We start from the raw sequence: 27,027 nt of genomic DNA, 5'->3' as shown, positions 1-27,027 counted from the left end.
GAAACTAGCGCCACTCTCAGAGGACCTTTTCTTTGAGACGGACTTTATGAAGTTTTTGACATTGACTATGAACGATGACAGAAGACTCAAGACAGTGGCACTAGCAGTTTTGACGGTGACGAGAGACATGGCATTTCTGTTAAAAGCCTGCCGCTTTAGAAATGATATTTACAAATTATTTTAATTATCTTGACGCTAATGTTACAATAATAATTAGACAAACTTGTTAATATTAGTGCTGGATACCAAAATTTTGAAGGAGCAAATACTATAGATATTTAATTTTTCCAATATATAGATAATTATGACTTTTTAATATTAGTTTATAAGGAACCTTTTTTTACCAGATTAATCACTTGTAGGTTATGTTCTAAAGTTATGGTAATAAACCCACATATTTCATACAAATCTAATATTATTACAACTTTTAATCTACTATTACATCAGCAGTCTTTCCCCGTATCTAAGTAGCATCGATAAATAAGTGCTTTTAAACTATGAAATTTGTATACGGTTACTACGCGTAGGTAATTAATAGTGAAGAAATCATCGAGAAAACACCGGCACGTTTGAGATTTAAAATTCAACGATGTGTATGGCAGAGCGCTCAATCACCTACTAGCGTTCCTAAAAAAAGATAAACAGCAGCATAAAGGTGTCAGTCCCATTACGTGACATAGAATCTTTACGAAATAGACTTGTCCATTATCAAACAACTAACACGGAAACAATGTAAATCGGTTGCTTTTTTTTTCAAGTTTGTTGACAAAATTACGTCCGTTTCGCAGGCTTAAGTTTGAACTAGCTGTAAACGGCGCCCGCGCATCACATATAAACGTGCACTCTCAAACTATCCGCGCGTCTTGCTGTACAATTAACAATAATATTGTCACAGTATGAAGTGATATTTAATTTATTAAGTATACTTATTATTACAGTGAAAAATTTAAAATGGCAGTGATTAATATTAAACTTTTTGGTGAGTTTTTTAATTTGTTTTTATATTTAGAATACCCACAGTAATTATACCCACATTAAACGATTATATTATTAAAATCTTTTATAAACTTTGTGAATTTAATTAAAATCGATTGTATAATAATTAATAAATGTTTAAAACTGAAAATGTTTAACTAGGGAAAGTATTTCATCATCATTTTTATTCAAACCCAACGTTTGCATTACGACTTAATTAGTTTTGTAACTTTTTAATTTTTAATTAATTAAAAGTATTACACTTTTAACGACGCACTCATCAAAAAACTATTTTAAACTATCACAGCATAGTTAACAGCGTTTAACCAAAGGATACTGGTTTCGTTACCCAGGGAAATGATAAAGCTTATTTATTTTAATTCACATTGAATTCGTTCGTTTACACAACATACCCATCACATAATAGGTGTGGTCTTTCTGATTCTCTATACGTTTCTGTTTCAACCAACCGGGGTTTTTAGTTTAACAAATAATAGCAAATTTCGTGGGTGATTGCCCTGGAAATACGTGGACGAGCTTGCCTTTGGTGAATATTTGTATCAAATTATAATACTTGTTATATTCAAATCTAGCCTAACCAATCCGGTTGGTATTTTAAAAATATAAATTTATGCTGCCTATGATATTTAATTTACGTTTTTATTCGTGGTTTAAAAAATTTTTGCTAACTAAAGAAAAAAAAAGGATCATCCGAGAGATCCGAGTTTAGTATGTGTGCGAAACACATATTTATTAAATAAATAATTTAATAGGTCTATAAATAATTATAGACCTTGCCTTACCGAAGGATGGTATGCGGGTAGCGGGAGGGGCTTAGCTTAGCTCGTGTAGCTGCGCATCGGCATACACAACTAACTTAGCTTCGCATATTTTAGTTAGCTCACATAGCTTAGTTCGCATAGTTTGCGGTCTGCACACAAGTATGGAAAACTGCGTCAGGTATGCGAGCTAAGCTAAACTAACTTAGCTTAGCTCTTGGTCTGCAACCCGTATAACGGGGTCTCAACGGCATAACTATTACCCTCAAAACCTCCGGTGCAATTCACTACACAGGGTGTAGAATTATCAAATATAATAACTTAAATAGATTCCTAATATAAATTAATGTACTTATAATCCGACCAAATGAACTAGCCAGTTTTATCGTTACGCTGGAAAATGCAAATTCGAGATTTTAATTTAGGAATGTAACCCACACGTGGTGTTATTTATTTTTAAAGAGATCCTGAGATCCATATACAAGAGTTAAAGATTGCAGATTCACTTACGTTTATAGTATACTGTGCCTGTTCCGTTTATAGTATAATGATCATGATACAGATTCAGAAATCTGAGGCCAGAACCTAGAAGTTGTAGCGCCACAGATTTTTTTTTTTTAATTACATGGATCTCATAATTTTTTACGGTACAATTTGCGAGGTTTTCTTGTTCTATTTTTTATGGCATTTATTTTACCTCAATGCCGTTAGCCCTAAGACTGAAGATTGATTGTTTTTATATGTTGAATCATATATAAACTATTTCCAAATTATCATGTTATATATATTTGGAATATTAATGTGTATTGTAATGATTGTAACATTGTAAAATATTCGCGTTTAAAGAACGCGTCGAATCGCTTTATCACGCACGTAACATAATTTTTCCTTTATACAGTTTATGTCACTTTTCCTTTGTTTTCAATTATTTGTCGTATAAAAAATAAATCAGTGGCGCCTCAGATTGATGTACCTGTTTCGTGATCATTTGTCAATCTAATAGGCAAGTAGGTGATCCTCCTGTGCCTGACACACGCCGTCGACTTTTTGGGTCTAAGCCGGTTCCCTCACGATGTTTTCCTTTACCGTTCGAGCGAATGTTAAATGGGCACATAGAAAGTTCATTGGTGCACAGCCGGGGATCGAACCTACGCGTGCGTCCTCGGGGATGAGATTCGCCACTATGCCAGCACTGTTCTATGTTTCGTATAAAGGAAACTTAAAAACTGAACCAAATAACCTAATCAAATACAAGTTAAAACGCAATTATCACAAATGTATAATTATCTCAGTCACCATATTTGTTGAACGTTCGCTTTCTATAAATCACGCGACGGAAGGACAGTGTTACTAACAAAAAATATGGCCGATTAATGGTCTAAAAAGTATTAAATATATACATCATACTTATATCATGATTCGTAATAAGTTAATTATATGTATAAAGTATTAGTTTACTTATTTTACATAAGTTATATTTATTAAGTTACTATAGTAACTTTAATATTATACATAAATTAAAATATAATCGTAACCTAAGCTGTAATAATAATTTAAATATATGAAATCTAGTAAAAGTAGCAGTGAAAAGTAAAATTTCTATTATTTTTAAAACATTGGTAACATTTATGTTCACCATAATTGTCATGTATTTCAGAATAGATACAGATTGTAACATATACTGTAGAAAATGAATTATATTTGTTGTGTGGACTTTAATAAATAAATAAAAAAACTAGCCCATAAAATATGGAGTAAAGTACTTTCTATTTTTCCTAGATAAACCTCATTAGTCAACTACTACAATAAAACTACAGCAACAATATACTAGTTAAATATAGTTATTTCAGCAAAACTATAAGATTATCCTTTGAAATTATGAAAACCGTAAGAGAAATGCAACAAATGGTAGAAAGGTAGCGTTCAAAGCTAAAACTACCTTGTCTGAAGTCTGAATCCAACCCAGATCTCTAGATGACTCGGATCTTGTCCTTCCTACCCTTGTGATCTCAGGTACAGCAAATGTGGAGGCCCATTATTACATCGTACAATAAAGTCTAGGATATTTACGAATCATAAATCCATATATAATAACTAGTGGACCCGACAGACGTTGTCCTGCATGATATTTCAAGCAATTAGTAAATCTAAACCATTCCCAGATCCCCTTGAACACACACAAAAAATTTCATCAAAATCGGTCCAGTCGTTTGAGAGAAGTTCAGTGACATACACACTCACAGAAGATTTATATATATATAATAATAAAACGTTATTCATGACAGAAATGTGGTTTATTAAAGTTGATATGACGCTAGTCGCTTAAATTATTTCGTGGTAAATTTTTAGAACATGTTTTTAAGAAAAACTAGTCTTAGTGTTACATCTAAACAAACAAAAGTCGTATAATTATTAAATATGCGTGAATGTATGAGTATGTGAATGTATGCGTATTTGATGAGTGTGTGCGTATAATACGTACAATTCTTAGTACTCGAGTTTCAAAAACATTCTTTCAATGTTTATACGACAGACAATCAGTGAAAGCAATCAAACATTCCCTTGTTTAGAAAATATCACCTTTCCTTTATTTGTAAAATAGTTTGCTTCAATATATTTTTTTAATAAATTGGGCTTTTAACTTAAAACTTGGATAGTGTGGATACTGGGTTTAATAAACGACAATAGTCCATATAACATAGTTTGATTTGATTGACGATAGAAACAAAAAAAAAACAGCTTTAAAACCCTCTATCCATTTTTAGTCTGTTAAAAATATATAGGTTTAATATTAAACACAATTATTTTAATAATTATAGGACTATATTGATCTAATATGCCAACATGTTGACCCTATGTATAGTATAAAATAGTTATCTACTTGATAAGCAAGTCTTACACTGACTGAAAAGTATAGAAACGTCGAGTTATATCTAATATATAAAATTCTCGTGTCGCGGTGTTTGTGGTTAAATTCCTCCGAAACGGCTCGACCGATTCTCATGAAATTTTCTGTGCATATTGGGTATGTCTGAGAATCGGACAACATCTAATTTTCATCCCCCTAAATGTTAAGGGTAGTGTCCACCCCTAAATATATTTATTTTATTTTTAGATATTTTTTTCTGTTTTTATTTTTATATGATACAGCATTACAAAATACATACAACCACTAACTTTCACCCGATTCTACGATCAACTCCTATTTTTTTATTATAAATGATATACATGGCAAAACGACGTTTGCCCGGTCAGCTAGTTACTCGTAATAATAAAGCCCATTTATTTCCAACAACAATTTTTAAAATTAATAATGTAATACATTTTTAATATAACATTACGATACGACCAAATTATAGACTAAATACCTAGTCCATAAACCTATAAAAAGCGGAGCTACAACCCTTGGTCGTATCGCCAGAAGCCGTGCCTAACATGCCGTCCATTTTTGGGTTTATTGCCGGTGTCTAAAATGCCTAAGCAGTAAGAAAATACAAATATTTCCACCGTACACGCATTCTTGTCTAAACATTAGCAATAGGAAACCTATTTCTCGTTATCAACTGGTTGTTTGGCACGAACATTGAGTTTCAACGATAAAAGAATTTCAATTCCACTTCTCAAACGTGATTTTATAGGATTTTTATCTTAATCGATCTGAGTGTTTTTACATTAATATTTACACAGCTGAGATTAAAAAAAATTATGAAGTTTTATTTGGATTTTTTTAATTACGGCTTTGCATGATTGATGACTTTTTGTGTCCAAGTATATAGACGCTTCTCTATCTAATATATAAAATTCTCGTGTCGCGATGTTTGTGGTTAAACTCCTCCGAAATGGCTCGACCGATTCTCATGAAATTTTGTGTGCATATTGGGTATGTCTGAGAATCGGACAACATCTTTTTTTCATCCCCCTAAATGTTAAGGGTAGTCCACCCCTAATTTTTTTTTAACTTTAAGATAAATTTTTAATGTTTTTTTTTATGATACAGTATTAAAAAATACATACAACCCCTAATTTTCATCCCTCTACGATCAACCTCCATTTTTATTATAAATGAAAATGATATACATGGCAAAACGACGTTTGCCGGGTCAGCTAGTTGTTCTATAAAATACTAGTCAATTGAAAAAATATATAATATGTTGCTATCGCTACCTAGCTACCGACTGAAGAGAGTAAGTAGATCCAAAAGGAATGTTAGTAAGTACAGTGTTAGCTTAGTAGGCGAGACTTATGATCCTCAATCATATACGGTAAATACATCGCAAGGAAACTGGTCTTAGCGCCAAAATCGACGTCAGCCGTGCGATTTTGTTAATCCGCGAGTTCACCACGCACTAACAACGCTCCCTTCGTCACTCACGTCATTTTTGGAATCTCATGGTATTCTGTTAAGCAATTTCACATTACGTTTTGACAAGCGAAGGGGCATTCTAATAAACAATAAACTACAAGTTTATTGTTTATTAGAATGCCAAATCGTAAAATGACTGCTTCACGACTGATTTGAGTGCGACCGCCGCTGCGAGAAGCGCTGTGAGAGTTCGAAAAGTGAGTTACAGAATTGCAAGGAAGACTGAACGGACCTACGTGCCTAGGTATAACAAAAAACACAATGAACAAGTTTGAGGCCATGAGTTATAATGCCACTGGGTTATTATTATTTTAATGCAATAAATAAGAATAACCTTTTAAAAGCGTATTTAGGTTTATATAAAATAGATAAAGCCGTTATTCTCTGACCGTTAGTTAGCAACATTTTGATAAATAATATTTTTTTAGCAAAGGGCGTCCATAAATTACGTGAGGTGTTTAAGGGGGGGATGGGGTCGAGTCAAATCTCATTTAATCTTACGTTGGAGAGAGGGGGGGTCTCGGCAAATATCAAGCAATTTTTTTTTGATTGAAATTAGAAAAACTGTTGACCCTAAAGGCCATCTCTGCAACTTTCCGCTAACTCCATACCTAAACGCTCAACATTTCACTTATTTTGTTTTTAAGCTCTTCGAGCTCAAAAGTACGAATCCCGTGTTATATAATTAAACTCTCAGCAATATTGATTACTAGTCTTAACTAGTCGTAAATAAAAGCACGAAGCATTTTTTTCAAACAATCCAACGCGTTAACGTAAGAAACCCACATTTTGTAAATCTCACGTGAGATTGGGGGATGGGGTTGAATACAATCTCACGACATCTCACCAGGGGGGAGGGAGGTACAGAAAATTAAAAAAATATTAATTATTACACCTCACGTAATTTATGGACGCCCCCAAACAAATGTATGGTCTTTTCACATAGACCCTCTATTTTAGCTCTTCCAGGGCTAACCTGCTCCATCTCTTCGGCAGACCATATATCTACATATTTCCTTGACGATTTTGTAAAATAGCTATATTTAATTAAGAATTTGTTTTTAATAAATCTTAACAGTCCTGAATCCTGAAAGAGAGATAAAAAATCCTAACATGTGCTAAATTATAGTAACATCATATACCTTTCTGGGCTTTTTCTATAACCAAAGCACCTGTCATAAAAGATATAATCGACTTTTCTATAGAAATTTTCGCGGCCTTTCTTATTTTTAAGCTATATTATTTTACAAAATGTTCGAATTTTAGTTTATTACCGAAATATGTCGTATTTAACTATTCTTGTGAGTACGTAGCAATAATATAGTCATTATACTATACGGATGTGATCTTTGTGGAGGCCACGAAATAATACGCCATGACATTCAAATTCTATTTCAATAGCCCTTGTGTTAGCAAAGCCTGAAGGCTGAAATGATTCCAGTTAGATTATATAGTTTTGATTATATTTAATATATTTCTTTTACGAATTTATTGGAACGAAGTTCCTTATCGCGCGTTGTGAAAGGGGGTTAGACGGAAAACATTCTTACGAAAAGTTGTCACGACACTTTTTTGCTATTTGCTATTGTAATACACCGGTTCTCGTCCGATCACCGAAGTTAAGCAACGTCGGGCGAGGTCAGTACTTGGATGGGTGACCGCCTGGGAACACCTCGTGATGTTGGCTTTTTTTTTTCGTCGTAAGATTGGTGAGAAAATCTATCATACTGTTATGATACCAATTAACATATAAATTAATCGAAAGGAATTTCGTTCCATCCGGGTGTCCCTTGACACCTCTAAAGTTTTTATATAAATAGCATTTCGCACACTGCGTAATAATATCATATAATTCTGTTTTCGTTTTCTTTTCGTTCGTAGTTCGTAATTAACAACATTTTATATACATTGTTGTTTTATTTGTGCATCTAAAAATTATTAAATTAATTAAAACAAAAACACAACAACGGCAAGCGAACGAAATGTTTTCCCAAAAATCAATTCAAAATAATTTAATTAAAAATACTAGCGGCTAAATTATGATAGGCAACTTGGTAGATATACATTCTCCTAATTATAAATATACATAAACATTTGGTTTTTAGTAAATAACCGATGAGCGCACTAATCCTGCAGCCGGATATTAAACTAAAAGGACTTAATGCTATCCAGACAAGCAAGTCGAGATATTTAAATATAATGAATTGCGATGATAACAATTGGGAAGTTATAATAGGTTCTCCCGTAAACCTTAGACAATTGTTAGGGCTAGTTGATCTAGTGCTTAGGGTAGGAAATTAAACACTCCAACACACACTGATTTTACGTAAACTGTATAACTTGAACAAAGGAAAAATTGCCTGTGCGCATGTGCTACAACCGCTTTTATCATCTAGTCCCCACTCAGACTCGACCTTCCCACTTCGGGCAGTAATTTGAGTCAATTCGTAATAATTCGTAAATAATCGAACGAGTCAAATGAGTAATTATTGCACATGCGCACGTAACAAAAGAATATGTTTCATAAATTTTTTTAGAATTTAATTCAATAAATATTAAAAGCTAACACAATACATGTTTATTTTTGAAGACACGCTCGTATTTTTAGTTAGTTTTAGTGGCTTCAAAACTGGTTCAAAGCTAACGTTAATAATATGTAAAAAATACAATGAGTGCTAAAACGGACATCGGAACGGTTTTACCGAAAAAAACATGAATAAGAAATAAATCTTTATATTGTCTATCTTTATATATATAATTCTTCTGTGAGTGTGTATGTCACTGAACTTCTCTCAAACGACTGGACCGATTTTGATGAAATTTTTTGTGTGTGTTCAAGGGGATCTGGGAATGGTTTAGATTCACAAATCTGCCCGCCAGATGGCGCTGCAGTCGGTACTTTCATACTTTGCTTTACTAATCGCTTGAAATATCATGCAGGACAACGTCTGTCGGGTTCACTAGTTATATATATTATATTATCTCAATAAATAAATCAGTGGCTCTACAACATCTTTTAGGCCATGGCCTCAGATTTCTGAATCTGTTTCATGATCATTTTTAAATCTAATAGGGAAGTAGGTGATCAGCCTCCAGTGCCTGACACAGGCCGTCGACTTTTGTGTCTAGGACATGTCGGTTTCCTCACCATGATTTCCTTCACCGTTCGAGCGAATTTTATATGCGCATATACTCGTGGAATGTCCATTGGTGCACAGTCGGGGATCGAACCTACTATTCTGCAGGATAGATGGTTACTTACCTATAAAAGATTAGATAGATTATACATTTTTGAATATCTGCCGACCTTCAGTATTGGGAAGCACCACAAGAGAGAAATAAAATAGGAAGCCAAAAAACGTTTGACACTGGATTTTTATCGTTTTTAATATGAATGCAAAAAATTCAAAATCCATTGTTTATTTAGTTCCTTCAAAATATGAATAGATTTGGACAATTAACGACTATTAAATTCTCATTGTTTTCATTTTTTGCTATCCAAAGTCTAAAGTTTTTGCACTGTAAAAATTAAGGGTCTAAAATATTTATTTTTCTCAATGATTACAAAAGCCATTATCATGTAGTTGTTTATATATTCATAGTAATATGGAATTTTTGTAGCGACATCTACAATCATAACTATAGCGTAAACTGAAACGCGCTATCGTGCTTTTACCACCTAAATAAATATACAAGTTCTCGATATCAGGCACTGAAGCCAGACAGAGCTATGCTCACCACACAGCCTCAGCTGAGCTGTCAGAGCTCCAGACCAACAGCGATATCTCATTTCTACAACAAAAACATAACAGGTCTACGGGCCGGCCAGTCAGTAGACTGTACCAGATACCCCCACTAAAGTCGGGAAAACACACATATACACTACTATCTCCACTGTAGTGCTTATTAATTTTCTAAAATCCAAAAAATCGTATGCAGTAACGCCCAGACCTGTCATCCCCTTCCTTACTTCTCTATGAAATACGAAAATTTTCCAAAGGCAAAATTTTTTTTTTTAGGTCACTCAGGTATATATAAGTTATCTTAAAATAGTAATAAATAGGCATCTGATTATAATTTAAAGAAGATTCATAGAGAAGTAGGGAAGGGGATGACGGGTCTGGGCGTTACTGCATACGATTTTTTGGATTTTCTGAGAAGATTTACTATGGTAATATATATATATTTTATCTAGGTAATATATATATATTTTACCATAGGAAAGTAGAGATTTCAACGAATTGAAAGCACACCAACTTTTTGAAAAAAGCTGAAATTTTGACGTCAGAATTTTCGATTGAAAATTAGGGTGTTTTTTCGATATTAATTCAAAATAAGGTGAACAAATAAATATTTTTAATCAAATAAATTACAGTGTATTTGGGACATAGAAAGGTAAGTTTTGACCAAATTTCGTTAAAAAAAAAATATTTTTGTAAAAGATAAAAATTAAAAACCAAAAACTTGGTTTTTTGAATTTTTCACATAAATTTTGAGGTTATGTGAAAAATGTGTGAATACAAAAGTTTTAGATCTTTTTATTACCTACAACTTTGCCGTTTAACTTTCTTCGATAGGACTTTTAGTTTTGCCGGAAATCGAGATAAACCGTTTTTTACCCTTAAAACTCCCCCCCCCCCCCCCGACCCCTTCCCGACCTCAGATCGACCGTAATTTATTTTTCCTTTCATTTTAAACATATTCCCCTGTTTTTCTAATGGGTTTCATCCTACTGTAATTTTTTTAGGTTTCAAAAATTATCGGCACTGGTCTATAACGTTAGAGAAACAGTACAATAATATTACAAAAGAGAGAACAGAAAAGTAAAATGTTAATTGGCGCTAAGAAAATACATATTATAAACAAAACTAAAAACAATACTGTTTTATTGTGTCATATGAATTATAGAAGCTTAAATAAAAATTACGACCAAAGATACTCCTGGTAAAAGTCGTCATATAATGTGACATTAAAATAGGCGGGCGATTTGACGCGCATAGACAAGAACCGGAGGACGCAAAGGCTCCTTCAATGAAACCTTGGCAGAACAAAAAACCACAACATAGCATTGAAAATTCGCAATGCCGGTCGAGTTGGAGGAAAATGGCCGAAGATGATAATCTATATATATATAATGAAAATGGTCTTCATTTGAGGCTCAATCACGCCTAAACCACTGATCGTATCGACATGAAACTACCACCATTCGATGCGAAATTCCTAGATGGTTTATGGCTATTTATTTATTAAATTCCAACGTTCCTTCATTTTTTTATTGCTGTTTTACTTTTATGACAATTTATCCATACGGACTTCACCGCGGAAACATTCGGGGAGGCTTCCTAGAACCTCTAAACGTCAACATCTGTTAAAAACTCGATTTTCGAAATATTTCAATTTTCTTAGCGGGAAGTTAAAAAGAAGAATAATAAAAATATGAAAAAAAATAAAATAATGAAACATAAAATTTATTTTAATTCGTCCAGCAAAGCGGGCGCGAAACGGCTAGTATATAGTATATTTAAATAAACTCATACTCATTAGAAAACATAACGGTACGAACGTAACAAAATAACGGTAAAAAAACCATAGAGATCGTAAATGTTTAGGCTATGGTATGTACGTAGACAATTTACTCTATTCGTTTATATTTTGACAATTTATATAAAATGTCACGCTAAAATATTGCTGAGTGAAATATTATTTTTTTCTATATATTCATGGATATATCGTAAATTTATCATTCATCACAATGAGACTTAATGGGAAACATCGATCTATGTGTTGCAGTTAGTATTATGTGGTAAACTTTGTGGTTAGATATTTATTAGGGTGGGTCAAAATTTTTTTTTTTAAGTAATCGATTTCTAATAGCGAAAATATGTTGTAGTTAGGTATTGTTATAAACCCTTTAAAATATTATTTAATTATTTTAAGTGGAACAGCCCGCGCAACGGCCACGAAGTTTTGAAAAAAATAGCTCAGGTACCCACTTTTACACCTTAAGTTACACGTTTGACGTTGGGTATAGTTTAATGTTTTAATAAGTATCAATTAAAATACACATTATTTTTCTTATATAAACTGTGTTATTTATTAAAAGAAGATTTTTTGAGGTAAGTACATTCAGAGAATTCATGTATCAATGTGGCTAGTTTCTAGTGAAATTTTGCGAAATTGTAAACTATGTATTTTTGCTTAAGAACTTGGAAATCAAATTTTTCTATCATGTCAAATAATAGACAGTTTTACAAGTGCCCTATATATATTTAAGAACTTTAGAAGATATAAAAGAAATCGTGTTATCAATATACCAGGATGTCATGAAATGTTACGAGTGGATAGACTACAGAAAATTAAAAATAGCAGTAAATAAGAGCCTGCGTTTTCCGAAATTGCAGAAATTGTAACTCAGAAAATTGAAGGAGAAAAGGCATCAATCCCTGTAGCTTTGAATACAACAGTCATTCAGCTCCTGAAAGCATTAAAAGGAACTGCGAAGGCCATTGAGGTATCAATAAACGCTTTTCTTTTCGCCAAAAATATAAGTACTCTTGACCTCCTGGCTATTTGGATGCGATGGAACAGTAACAAATACAGGTAAATTTAGTAGTGTCATAAGGCTATTTGAAAAAAGACTTCAGAGACCTTTGCATTTCAATTTGCTTGCTGCATTGAAATGAACTGCCCTTGAGGCATTTGTTTGATTATATGGATGGTAAAACTTCTGGCCCATCTACGTACAATGGTCCTATTGGTATGTTGCTGGATAAGTGTGAAACGCAAGCTGTAGTTGAATTGGAGTCAATACCAGGTCAAAACCTGATGACTTAAGCACAGACCAAAAGTATTTGTATGAAATTACCTTAGCAGTAATTACTGGAAGAACTTAGCAAATAAATCACCTGGATAAATATCACATGCTCGTTGGTTGACTAAGGCAAACCGGATCTTGCGGCTTTACATTTCTACACCAACGCCATCAACTAATTTTATAATTTGGCCCAATACATTGTAAAAGTATATGCCCCCGAGTCGTTCCAAATAAAGACACACTCATCATACAAAGACGGATCACGGCACCTCTGGACATTGATTAAATGTTCGCGATTTTTATCAAGTGCATTAAAAGCAGTCCTAAATCCTATTATTCACAGAAACACATATTTGCCCACCCTAAAAATCTACTATTAGCGATGTTAACAGATAAAGAAAAGCGTATAAGAGAACTTGCAGCTAGAAGAATTCTAAAAGTAGTTCATCTACAACGGGAAAACTACCACGCACTTTTGAAGTTCCTAAGCTTAATTTTGATGCTGAAGTTCCTAAGCTTAATTTTGATGCTAAATACATTGATCGAATAAACTTGCCAGAAACCAACTTTCATCCACCTATTCTAAGAAATCAATGACGAACTTATTCAGATAATGGAGAAAAAGGTGACGAAAGGATGTTGTTTATTAGGCTACCTTGCCATATACTAGCGGTTGAACCAAGTGTAATGTGTAAATAGTGACAGAAGCTGCAATGTCGGCATGTGATCGGAAGTGAAACTCACTTCAAGGAAAGTTATGGCGAAATTCAATAGTAGGCGGGATTTTTCGTATAAAAATAAATAATTTTTTGATAACCTTTATGTGTATTTGTTTAAGTGTTTTGTTTTAAACGTGAATATATATGTCTTTCACTAAATATTTAATGTTTCAATGGTATTTTAAGTAATTTCTAATAAAGAACTATCGTATTTAGTAATACATGTTTTTCTCAAAAACTAATAACTTTGAAGCTCATGCGCGGGCTGAAGATGTGTGTTTTATTATCCGTTTTTTAGCTAAACATACTTTTTATAGTACACTACAACATAATATTACTATTAGAATTTGATTCATCAACTTTTATTTTTTTCCTAACTAGAGTGACCCACCCTAATATTTATACTGCCTTTATTTAACTATAATAAGTCTAGCAATTGTACATTTTTACGTTCTTATTTTCCTTAATAGGTTAACCTCCGTATTGGCAAAAGAAATGATAACGTGTATCGCAACTCGACGGAGTCGGTATAAATATAATCTTCATATATGAGATTAAAACCAAGCATCTTCGACATAAACGAATTTACTACGTCATGAATTTTGTAAAGCACTCAAAGCGTCAAGTTATTAATTTGTTTATTTACATCATACATATGAAACATACACAAACATAATAGAAAACACTTAATCATATGCGTTATCTAAGATTTTTTTATTCCCATTTATCCGAAAAAAAAATGATATTTGAGAAACGTGAGCTTAGACGTAGACAAGAAACTGTTTAAAAATGTATTCCCTTGAGTACAGCGTCACATATACAGCACTTTTCTTTTGTTTTCAGACGTTATACCCGTGAGGCTGAATCTATGGCTGATGATATTCACAAGTTGCTGGGTGATCTACATGCTAAGAGTAAACATAAGTCTGAATCTAATAGCAATGGTTCCTGAGCCAGCGCATACGTCCGCATCGTAAGTATTTCACAAAGCATTCAATTCCGCGTGAAGGCAAACAATAGGCGTGTGCGCCGGTAATGAAATACCGAGTTATTGGTGGTTACAGTCAATCTAATAGTTTTTTTTTACCTCAGGAAATGCTTTTACATATCCTTGAGGCATTTTGCTCTTTGCATTGCAACTTAATTTCCACCCACAAAAACTGACGGGTGCCTCGGACGGTGACGTCACACAGCGTGACACCACGCAAAATTCTTCAAAACTGTTCCTCATGGCCTACGAAAGCCGTGACGCTACGTCGTTGTTTTCTTTCCTTTTAGTCGCGCTGTCTGCATTATTCTTTAATTCATATATATCCAGAAAAATAAACCCTTGGCATGTTGGAAGCGTTAACCGTTTATAAACAACATTCTAAAACTAATAGACCTACGTCATAAACGCGAAAGTTAATGAGGTTGTATAAGTTCATCTATACCATAGATACAGCTAAATGGTTTCTTTGGTTAGGCGCAAGGACCTCATAAAACTCACTGGTTTATTCTATTTATATTATAGACTAATAAGCTCTTTGACAGTATGAAAAATAAAGTGTTATTTATAGTACCTCACCTATTTGTCTATTAGAAAAAACAGATACAAAATCTAAGGCCAAGATAAAGGGTTGTGTAGACTATAGCCACTGGTTTTTATGTATTTGCAAACAACGTTGAGATGCGACCGCTTAAAATTCTTACTGGACTATAAACAAACTAGAACGTAATATAATAATCAAATATTTACGCCTATTTGTTTTCTTACGGGCTTTTGCGTATGTCATAATAATTGTTTTAATAAGAGTCAATAACTGAATGATAATCTCTAATAGATATAAAATTCTCGTGTCACAATGTTCGTTCCCATACTCCTCCGACGGATTCTTATGAAATTTTTATGCATATTCAGTAAGACTGAGAATCGGCTACCATCTATCTTTCAAACCTCTAAGTGATAAAGGGTGTCCAGCCCAATTTTTTTTGTGGCATTAAAAAATACATACAACTCTTTTCACCCCTCTACGATCAACCCCTATTTTGTAGTATAGAAGATAGTTATTTTTATTGAACTCAAAAAATGCTTCCTAGAAATAATATACATGGCAAAACAACATTTGCCGGGTCAGCTAGTATATTTATAATAGACCTATTATATCAAAGACAATTCTGTACAAAATATTGGGTAAATGACATATAATGGCAAAAAACAATTGGGAGAAGAATTTAAGTATATAATTAATAGTCAAACTAAATTTAAAAAAAAAAACCTTTGTCATTTGAAAACTTTTTGTGTTCTTTAATGACCCTTCATTTCGGATGCTTTTTGTCAATTTTCATTTGGTTGAAACGTCATTACAGTGACAGTTCCTTTTTTTTTTTCAGAAAAAGATCGCAGTGTGCTTCTTTAAGGGCTGCAAATGAAACATTTAACGCTAATATGACAATGGAGGACGCTAAACATTTACGAACACAGGTAATGTTAAGAATAAAATTACAGAGAATTAAAAGTTATCTGGACATAGCTTAAAACTCATTAAAAACAGATCAGGCTTAGGTTTGAAGAACAAACATATCGTCAATTTCCAATCAGTACTTAGAAAATCATGTGTAAATTAGTTTAAACGAAGTAATTCAAGTTAAACGCGAAATAATTTCTCATTTAATTCTGAACCATCAATAACGGATATCGCAACGTTGCCAAATTATTGTTTATTTCGTACATTTTGGTTTATCAAATATCAAATAACAATACTCAAAGAAAAAATAAAATAAGACATCAAAAACAATAAAAAAAAATCCCTTTTTCCCATTCGGTTCGCTTCAAGTGTGCAATGTGTGTGTTGTGGTTGTAATTAGCCCTAGCATTATGCTGAGGAGCAGAAAGTTCCACAGCGCTGGTCATTCTGCCAGAGACCACAGCAGGTAGTTTGCGCCTCAGTAGAAAAAAAAAACTAAGTAGAAAATAATAATAATAATATTAAAGTTAGCAGTGTGAGTAATGAAAAATTTTCGTAACAAACAGAAAACTTTTATTAATGAAGACTACTAGGCAAGGGCTTAATGGCAACTACATAAGTTAATAATATTAAATAATATAGTATAGTCCGAAACTTAATCAATTATACACAATAAGTAGGTACACAACATATATATTTTCCAAATTCTATCCAATCATTCATCACACAATGATGCGACGTTGTCACACAATTACCAAACATTTCTGTTAATATGTAAGATCGCAGTAAACTACACAAATATCGAATTAGTTCTTACTAATTATATTGCCTAGACTAAATTTAACGGAATTTTTTCTGTGTATTAATTTTGTACACCGGATATTGCATGATGCGACGTTGCCGTACTTACCTGATGACTGTGAGTACTTATTACGTACTTACGTCTTAAAATTGACAATTCATGTTGGTTTTTATGAAGTTTGTGTTCACTATTAATTTGTTTCTTAACGTTTAAATAAATTGTGAGCAGGCCTTACTTGCTTCAGCGTGCGACTCTTATCTCTGTAGGTTCGTTCTGCTGTGCACCAATGGTCTTTCTATGTGCGCACTTAACACTCGGTAGTACTGTGAAGACATCTAAAGCTACACATGACATCTAAAGCAATATAATTAATATAGTTAATTAATAAAATAAAAAAAAATAAAAACAAAGATGTCCTCTATCAGCAGGAGGTTTGGTGAAATAGGAGCACGCACTTACATTCTCTTCTAGAATGTCAGACACAGAGGGCTGATCAGTAACTTGCCTATTAGAGAAAACTTATAATCACGAAATAGATGCAGAAATCTGAAGCCCACACCTTAAAAGCCTGTAGAGCTACTGGCTTTTTTGGAGATTATTGACCCCCCCCCCATGTAACACGCCGTAACGTTATTCTGTACCCACTAGTAAAACGTTTCGTGACCATTATGTGGTGTAAAGTACTGGAAAGTCGAAAATAATATTAACAATAACGCGTAATTCAATCCCCGCCCCGCATCAATGCAACATGCGCAAGATGACCTTGGTTCGAATCCTGAAAAAGATGGAATCTTAGAATAGGGGATTTTTTGTTTTGCTTATCTTTTGATCAGTTATGAGATCAACGTTTAACCTTTAACATATTGGTATAACGATTGGTGTTTGTTTAATAATTGACCATAGACACACAGAAAAAGTTGTTCAAGTGTTTTTAATCTGTTAACTTGGCGAGATTTTCCAGAGTGAGGGGAATCCCCTGCTCTTTTAATAGGAAATTACCTAAATTATTTATGAATAATAATAGTAATGTAATAGCGCTACCAAATGTGGGTTTTGGCCTCAGATAGCATTTGTTTTGTATTTTTTTATAGACAGTCTTGTGTAGCCACACAAGTTAGGATTTCTATAATACATGCCGCTTTGTATAGTTACTTTCTAACAGATAATCTATTGGTACACATCAGTGATTTGAACGCACGACCTCAAAGTTGAGAGTCAAAGCTACTAACAGTGTCACAACAGTCCCACTACTTTGCCGGGAGTATTTTCTGTAATCCAAAAAAAATGCTATTTTTTTTCATGGCTCTGGCACGATTTGTGCAGTAGCCAGCGTCAAGTATAGGATTTTTATATTCGTGCTTGTCTATTAAATTCGACCGTGTCCTCCATGTACGGTTTAGGCACTCGCCCGGTACCGCACAACCCTCCAAAAGGCCGAAAACAAATTTAAATTAAATTTAAACTTGCCCTCGAACCGGGAATCGAACCCGGTACCCCTCACCTAGCTGCCACTTAATAAGATCGCTAGGCTATGAGGCCCCTATAGAAAAAAAAAAGATATTAAACAAACTGGTTTTTGAAAGGCATACAGTGCAGTAGTTTAACAATTATATTAAAACATCTCGTTAGTTAAGTGTACTGAATCTAATTCATTTAAAAAGATTTACGAGCATTACAATAAAAGCATACTAGAAATAAACAATAAAAACTAATTGACCTTCAACAGTCAAACATAGCATGATTTATCCATTGCAAACAGATTTTTAACTATAAATTAGTGTGTAAAAAGCGAGAAATATATATGATAGTTTAAAAAAACTAGAACACACGCATTTAAAGCACATCAAGCTAAAAAGTGAAAAATAATTCCTAATTTAGGCTGAAAATGGCAATGAACAAAAAATACTGGTATTATTGTGAAAAAGCGTGTGTTCTAGTTTTTTTAAACTATTATTTATTTTTTACTTTTTAGTTAAATTGTTTTTATTTTTTTCATTTTTTTTTCGGATTATTGCATTGACAGGAGCGCAAAGTTTGAATTAAATCTGTCCGTTAAAAGTGGGTCAAAATCGAGTCCGAAGGAGTCGGTTACATACATACATACATACATACATACAGGTGAAGCTAATATAAAGCGTGTAATAAATGATAAGTATTGCAAAATTTTTGAAAAGCGTTTGAAAGACGGTTTACCAAAATTTTTTTAAATTTTAGAGCAAAGAAACATTCAATTGGACGATGGACCAGCAAGGCACCATTATTGGGGCTTATTTCTGGTGCTATCCCTTTACATCTCTCGTGGGTGGAATGGCAGCGGAACGATGGGGTCCAAGATATGTGGTTCTTGTGACTGTGTTGGTCAGTGGGGTCCTGACTGCGTTGAGTCCAGCCGCTGCTAGACTGAGTTACACCGCTTTGGTTGTCATACGTTTCTTCCTTGGTAGTGCTGGGGTGAGTATTTTAACTTTGGCTAATAGAGGTTGATTTTTTTGTATAGCAAACGGGCAGGAGGCTCACCTGATGTTAATTGATGCCGCCGCCCATGGTCACTCTCAACGTCAGAGGGATCGCGTGTTGCATGCCTTTTAAGAGATGGTACGCTCTTTTCTCAAAGGACCCTAAGTCGTATTAGTTAGGAAATTCTTCAGTGGGTAGCTGGTTCCACGTAGTCAAGCGCGGCAAGAATTGCCTTAATTACTCTAAAACTGAAAAACTGTATACCTTACCTACCTTACCATTACCTAATGATGAAAAGAGAGAGATTTCGCAATTTTGATTACTGGTAAATGTTATGCATTGTAGTGTTCACGCGTAGTATTGTAGACTTTATTAGCTCACGCACACACCGACGCGTTGGTAGTTATTACAGATTACTTGAACACACACATCAATGTTATTTATTTATTTTCCACTCAATTATTATATCTTCACAACTATTACTATTGAACTACACAATAATACATACACCGATATTTTTCATTAAAAAAAAGTATATACAGAGATCTTATAACTAATAACATACATACAAGTCTTTCCTGTTTATAATATTAGTATAGATAAGATTATAAAAGAAACTCTCTTTACTGAAGGTTGTGCTTGCCCTAAGCGATACATCGACTTGCTGCTTCCACTCTCTCTTCAGCATGTCTCAGGGGGATGTGACGACTCATTGGTCTAGTGGTTAGTACCCCTGACTGCGAATGGGTCCCGGGTTCGAACCCCGGCTGAGGCGAACATCGATGTGATGAGCATTTGGTGTTGTTCTTAGGTCTTGGGTGTTTAAATATGTATTTATATGTATATCTATCTATAATATGTATGAATATCCGTTGCCTAGTACCCATAACACAAGCTTCACCAGCTTAGCATGGGACTAGGTCAATTGGTGTGAATTGTCTAAAAAAATTTAAAAAAAAAAAAAAAAGGTTGGGAACCATAATTGTCTTTACCTGGTCAGACCAACGTGTAGGCGATCGACCCCGACTTCTCATGCCATCACTACTCCCTACCATTACCAACAGAGACTATTTGGTTCTCTCCTAGTAACAATAAGTTACATATACTATTTAAACTGATAAACTTACTTTGCTTTTACAGTTACAGTTTACATACCTTTGTTTCTAAAACAAATTAATTTAAATACCAAATTTAAGAAACCTTGAAAAATAATTGTTACAAGAATCACTTTTTTCATCTACTTCTAAGCCTTTTGTGAACTGGAATTGTGTGTAATTTGTCATCGTTTACACATAACACATATGTTATATGTACACTGAGACAGGTACTTATATGTACAAAATTATTTGTTTTAACATCCACGTGAGACTAAATTGTGACAAATGATGATATTGTAGTCGATTTGACACGCTATATTTCACATTATGTACTAAAAATACAAGTATTAATACTTATAATAGGGTCCACAAGCTAGTATCTTGTCTCTATAACCTCAATACTAAAGGTGAGATTCACAGAGACTTAACGAGGAGTGCAGTAGCGTAACTTTACCATCTGGGGCCCGTGGCAAATCTTCTTTCGAGGCAATTCTTTTGATGGGGCCCTATCTACTGATAGATAAAATCGTCTCGTTGTACTCAGTTTAATTTTAATAAATTTTTGAGATTTTGAACTCAATTACTCGTTGTATATGTCCCACTAATGGCCATAGGCCTCCTCTCTTAGGCTAGATGGAATGGTCTGTAGTCCCCACGTTAGCCCAATGCGTATTGGAGACTTCACATTTATCCTTATACCATAATATCTCTTGGGCAGGGGTCCTCGTGGGTCGGAGGCCCATGGTATTATGCCAGCCCTGCCACCCTATTGATACGCGACTGGCGGAGTGTCTCTCGTATGTCAAAATCCATAACATTTTGACGTCCGGGAGCAGTGGCGGATTTACCAGCAGGCTGAGTAGGCTGGAGCCTAGGGCGGCAAATTTTAAGGGGCGGCAAATTTAGTTCATAAATTTTTTATTTCGTTTTACAAATTTAAAAAAGAAAATTATTATACACACACATTATACGAATTTCGAAAATTGGAGAGAAATTAAAATGAGATCTGCTTACCTAATTCAATCGATATAAAGGCCGATTTACATTATCTTAGTGTTTAGGAGAGTGCTTTAGGATAGTACTTTAGTTGAAACATGTAAACGCTACTTGCTTTAGTAAACGCTACGCTAAAGAACTTGCCTTTCAAGTTGTACTAAAGCACTCTCCTAAACACTAAGATAATGTAAATCGGCCTTAATATCGATGGTCTAATAAAAATACTGACTAAAATTGACTAATTTTTATTAAATAAAAAACTAGTTCAATATCTTATAGAGATCATATTAATCAAATAACTGGTAGTTGAACGACTGTGACTTGACAATAAAAAAATTCCCTCCACAAAATATGAAGTGAGACAATTTGCTCATTAGAAAATTGATACATTTTATCAGTTAATTATTTATAATTATAATTTTTCCTTAAAAGATGTGTTTTGATAATTCTTTGCTGTAAAAATAATCAAGGATCTAACACGGTACCATAGTTCTCAATAATAATAACTATATGGGAAAAGTTCATGTAACGAGGATGATGGAGCACAAATTATAAAGTAAGAATTTTATTGATAGAAAATTGATATGATTGTGGACTAAGATATCAAAATTTAGAGGCGGCAAAAATTTAATAGCCTACGGGCGGCAAATCTATAAATCCGCCACTGTCCGGGAGTCAGTCTCGTTACTGAATCATATCTGTAGTTTTATTTATTTAAATCCATCCAGGAACTGGATATTTTTTTTTATGCTGTCTTGTCTTAGTTTAGTTTATGTGACTAAGATAAATAGCACATGAGGTAAGGTCCCGCCGGCAACCGGGCTCCGACTCGCCCATAAATATCATGAGGATATTTCCCTCTTCCCTTAAGTCTTTTAAGTACCTTTTTAGGAAAGGGGAGATTTTGACACTCCCCTGCTGGCTAGCTTCTCGGCCATAGATCTGTCTGATCGCATGCCTGATAGGCTACTATGTATATATAACTAATAAAAAAGGGACTACGGTCTGTAATTAAAAATATATTTTTGTGTTGGATAGACTATTTTGAGAAATAAATATACACGCTATTATCGTATTAAAACATACAGGTCATAGCCATATATGTATAAAGAAAGATCCTTCGATTGAGGAAAAACACTAATGTAAGGTGTTTTATTGCTATTGTTATAATGATTGCTTTTACTTAATACTTTATAAAGATATTTCTTTATATCCTTTTTAGTTAATAATGCCTTTTTGTAGGGTTTCACATATCCTGCTCTCCACGCTTTAGTGGCACAATGGGCGCCCCCCGCGGAAAAGGGGAAGTTTGTGAGTGCGATGATGGGTGGCACCTTGGGAATTGTCGCAACATGGTCTCTCACAGGGCCATTAATGGAAAAATTTGGCTGGGCATCTGCCTTTTACGTCCCTGCCGCTCTGAGTTTCATATGGTGCGGTTTCTGGTGGTACCTAGTCGCAGACACCCCAAAGGAACACCCCAGAATATCCAACGATGAAAAAAAGTATATCATGGAGGCTCTTGGAGACAAAGTCAAGAAATCCAAAGTAAGATAATAATAATAATAATAAAGCCATTTATTCCAAAACTTGCTTATGTTTTACAATGTTGTTAGTACTTAATTGCTTAAATTTAAAATGGTTACTTATAATTACCGTTAGTATTATTATTTATGTACAAGGTTTGGATCCCTGTTGGGTAAAGGCCTCCTCCATCCTTTTCCATGACTCCCTGTCTCTGCCTATTTGTATCCAGTCGTTTCCTGCGACGTGTGTTATATCATCAGCCCACCGTCTTAATTGTCGACCAACATTTCTCTTCCCCATGGGTCCTTTCCATCGTGTGGTTTCAATGGTCCATCTTCTGTCTCGGTATCGTGAGATGTGTCCAGCCCATCTCCATTTGAGTAAGAGTGCGTGCCTGAGAGCATCAGTTAATTTGGTTTTTTGACGAATTTCTTCGCTCCTAATTTTGTGTATTCTCCTAATTTTCAGCATACTCCTTTCCATTGCTGTTTGGTTACTTTTAATTTTTTGTTTTATTTTATTTGTAAAGGTCCAAGTTTGGCAGCCATACAGCAAGCAAGGTAACAGGCATGTATCAAATATTGTCCTTTTCATGTGTGAGCTGTAATTGCCTTTTAAGATTTCTTTTAATGCCCAGAATTTCTTCCAAGTTGTGTTGATTCTCCTTGTCACTTCTTCTTCGTTATTTGAAGTTTTGAAGGAAATTTGTTTGCCCAAGTATATGTATTGCCTGACGTATTCTATATTATTACCTTTTATCACTATCTGGCGCTCCCGATTGTTCGTTAGTATCTTCGTTTTATTTACATTCATTTCAAGGCCGATTTTGGAACTTTCGCAGTCCAGTGATCTCATCATTTCGTCTAAGTCTTTTGCAGTCTCAGCAATAACAGCAATATCATCTGCGAACCTCAGATTGTTTAAGTATTGTCCGTTTATGTACACTCCGCTGTTCTTCCAGTCTAGTTTTTGGAAGATAGTTTCAAGGACTGCTATAAACAGCTTCGGGGAAAGAGGATCACCTTGTCTAACTCCGCGTTCTATGTTTATTTCGTCACCTCTAGTTTCTAATTTAACTCTGCTCGTGCTTTTTGTATAGATATATTTCAAAACATTGATGTATTTCTGGTTGATATTTGAATATTGTAAAGCGTTCCAGATTGCACAGTGACTAATGCTATCAAAAGCTTTGCTATAGTCAATGAACGCCACATACAGAGGTCTATTGTATTCTCTGTATTTTTCTATGACTTGTTCTAATGTCTGTATGTGGTCCATTGTGCTGAAGCTTGATCTGAATCCTGCCTGTTCTTTTGGTTGCTGCTTATCAATATCGTCAGATATTCTCTTTAAGATTATGGATGAAAATAGTTTATAAATACTTGCCAGCAGACTTATGGGCCTGTAATTCCCTATATCTAAGGGATTTCCTTTCTTGAAGAGAAGGATTATATCCGATGTACACCACTGTTTTGGTACCTTTTCTTCATCTAGTATCTTATTGAACAATCGCGTAAAATGATATGTTAAAATGGGTGCTCCTATTTTAAGTGCCTCATTGCATATTCCGTCTGGTCCGGGACTCTTCTCGGCTTTCAGCTTTTTCATATGATCATAAACTTCGGAGTATTCAATTTGTCTGATGTGATCTGTCGTGTTCGTATGGGTTGTTTGCGATATGATTTCGGGGTTATTTTGTTTACTATATAAGTTTTTGTAGAAGTTAGTAGCGTGATTTATTACATCTTTTCTGGATTTTGTTTTTAGTGAGTTATTTTCAAGTTCAAGTTTTTGAATCCAGGACTTGTGTGTAGTTAGTTCTTTGTATGCTTTTTTGGCACTTCTAAAATGTTTAATGTTCCTTGTAATAATCTCGTATCTGTGGTTGTTGTAGTCCTTACGGATTGATCTATTAGTCTCTTTGTATATTCTGCTTAGTTCTGTTTTCATATCTTTAGTTTTGTTCTTTGTGTGTAGTAGTTCCGTGCGCCTTTTTAAAAGTTCCATTGTGTCTTTTGAGAAGATATTGTGTTGGTGGGGATACATATTGGTTTTGTATTTTAAGCTCTCCGTTATGCCTTTTTCCAGGATATTGTAGTATGTTTGGATATCAATGCTGTCTGTTTTTATATTTTCTGTATGTTTATGTATACCAAAGTAAGATATTTACATGTAAAATTAGCGTTAGCAAAAATTATATACAAAAATGGTTTTGTTTATCCTTCCTGTTTGCGATCTTAGAAACGCGATTATTTATTATAAGTGCTTAAGGATAATTTTTCTTTTCAGGGTTTACCACCTTTCAAGAAGATCTGCACATCATTTCCATTCTTAGCAATGATTATATTACACTATGGTAACGTTTGGGGCCTGTATTTCGTTATGACTGTGGGGCCGAAATTTGTGTCGAGCGTTTTGAATTTCGAACTGCAAGCAGCTGGTGTTATATCGGCGCTTCCATATCTCGCTAGATTGCTGTTGGCTACTGTTTTTGGGTCTTTGGGAGACTGTATATTAGCAAGGAAAATGATGACTACTACAACTATAAGGAAATTCTTCTGTCTATTCTCGCATATACTACCAGGAGTTCTACTAGTGCTCATGGTATATACTGGTTGTTCAACAACGTTATCTGTGATGATAATAACTATGTCGATGGGCTTAAATGGGGCAGCGACGTTGACTAATCTTCAGAATCATCAAGATTTAGCACCGAATTATGCCGGAACTCTGTATGGTATTGCAAACGCCATCGGGAGTACAGCCGGATTCTTTACTCCTATGATCACTGCCTATTTTACAAGGAATGGGGTGAGTTAACTGTCACTAATTATTTTCACAAATAATAAGATTACTTTTACAACAAATCGTAAAGTATTGCAGTTATTGCTCATCCGCATAGTTACCGAAATCTTGCACATTGATTATCAATTGTGTTAGGGAGCGTTCAAGTATTACGTCACGCAATTTTCGGAGATTATTGACCCCCCTCTCCATGTAACGCGCCGTAACGTTTTTCTGTACCCTCTTTATACCTAAAAGTTACCATTATATGGTGTAAAGTGCTGGAAAGTCAAATAATAAATTTAACAATAACGCGTAATTCAATCTCCGCCCCGCATCGTAACGTTTTACAAAAGGACCCCCCCCGAAATCGTTACGTTACGTAATACTTGAACGCTCCCGTAGGTGGTTGGCGATTAAAAAGAGTGGCGGAGAGGTTATTGCCAGTTCTTCTCTTCCGTTCTACGCCCTTGATTTCTCAAATTAATTCACTTTTAGTTTAGATTTTAAATTAAAAAATGTTGCCTATGACAAATTAGCTTTAGCTAATTACTTTAGACAATTAGAAATAATGATTCATTATTCTCTTGATATAACGTCTTTGTTGTTTAGGTGTATTTATTGCAGGAAATCATTTTTTCCTTGATCTTTACAAAGATTACTTCCCACTAAGTATTTGACAAATTCAAATTGTTTCCAGAACACCTTCGAACAGTGGCGTCCCGTATTCTTCATCGGTGCTTCAGTATACATAGTGTCTGCGATATTTTTCATTCTCTTCGGAACGGGTAACATACAATCATGGAACTTTATTGCCGATGAAGACAAAAAGACTGAAAACCTCAAGGAAATGGGTGATACAAAAAACGGCAATATCAAAGACTCAAAAGAAACCTCATTAAACGTCACCCGCGCGTAGATATTGTTTGACATTTCTTTTAGGTATTTCATGACTGGGGCTTCAGACAGATATTTTGCGAAAGGCAATATAAAAGAATCTTCAATATTTTTATACAATAATAACAATGTCAGACATGAATTTCTAACATTTGGTATAAACCTAATCAAACAGCTTTGTGCTTTGAAGTATTATGAAGTGCCAGAGTGCGGACTTCACAATGCAATAAAATTGAGTTAATATTAGACATAAGAAGACAAAGACAACTTAGCAAAATTTACCAAAAGAGATTAAAAATGCAAATGTAAAAATAAAACACGATTATGCACACAGTTAATACGATAATTTGTTGTTATTGTATAATTTATT

At 34.2% G+C, this 27,027-nt stretch overlaps 1 protein-coding gene across 2 annotated transcripts; it reads left to right on the top strand.

Moving 5' to 3' along the window:
• Window positions 1-647: 647 nt before the first annotated feature.
• LOC125060836 (sialin-like) lies at window positions 648-26,956 on the top strand. 2 transcript variants are annotated; one of them, XM_047665943.1, is made up of 7 exons: window positions 648-979; window positions 14,494-14,623; window positions 16,024-16,114; window positions 19,114-19,350; window positions 22,692-22,997; window positions 25,266-25,787; window positions 26,461-26,956. In XM_047665943.1, exons 1-7 carry the CDS (start codon window positions 952-954, stop codon window positions 26,677-26,679), a joined length of 1,533 nt encoding a protein of 510 aa, XP_047521899.1. In that variant the 5' UTR covers window positions 648-951; the 3' UTR covers window positions 26,680-26,956. The 2 variants fall into 2 exon arrangements, with proteins under 2 accessions (XP_047521899.1, XP_047521898.1); XM_047665942.1 differs by lacking the exon at window positions 648-979 and adding an exon at window positions 11,855-11,906.
• Window positions 26,957-27,027: the final 71 nt, after the last annotated feature.

The sequence above is a fragment of the Pieris napi genome, chromosome 22 (genome assembly GCF_905475465.1).
Source record: "Pieris napi chromosome 22, ilPieNapi1.2, whole genome shotgun sequence".
NCBI classification, from domain to species: domain Eukaryota; kingdom Metazoa; phylum Arthropoda; class Insecta; order Lepidoptera; family Pieridae; genus Pieris; species Pieris napi.
The sequence above is the reverse complement of the archived record's forward strand: the minus strand, read 5'-3'. Positions and strand labels throughout refer to the sequence as shown.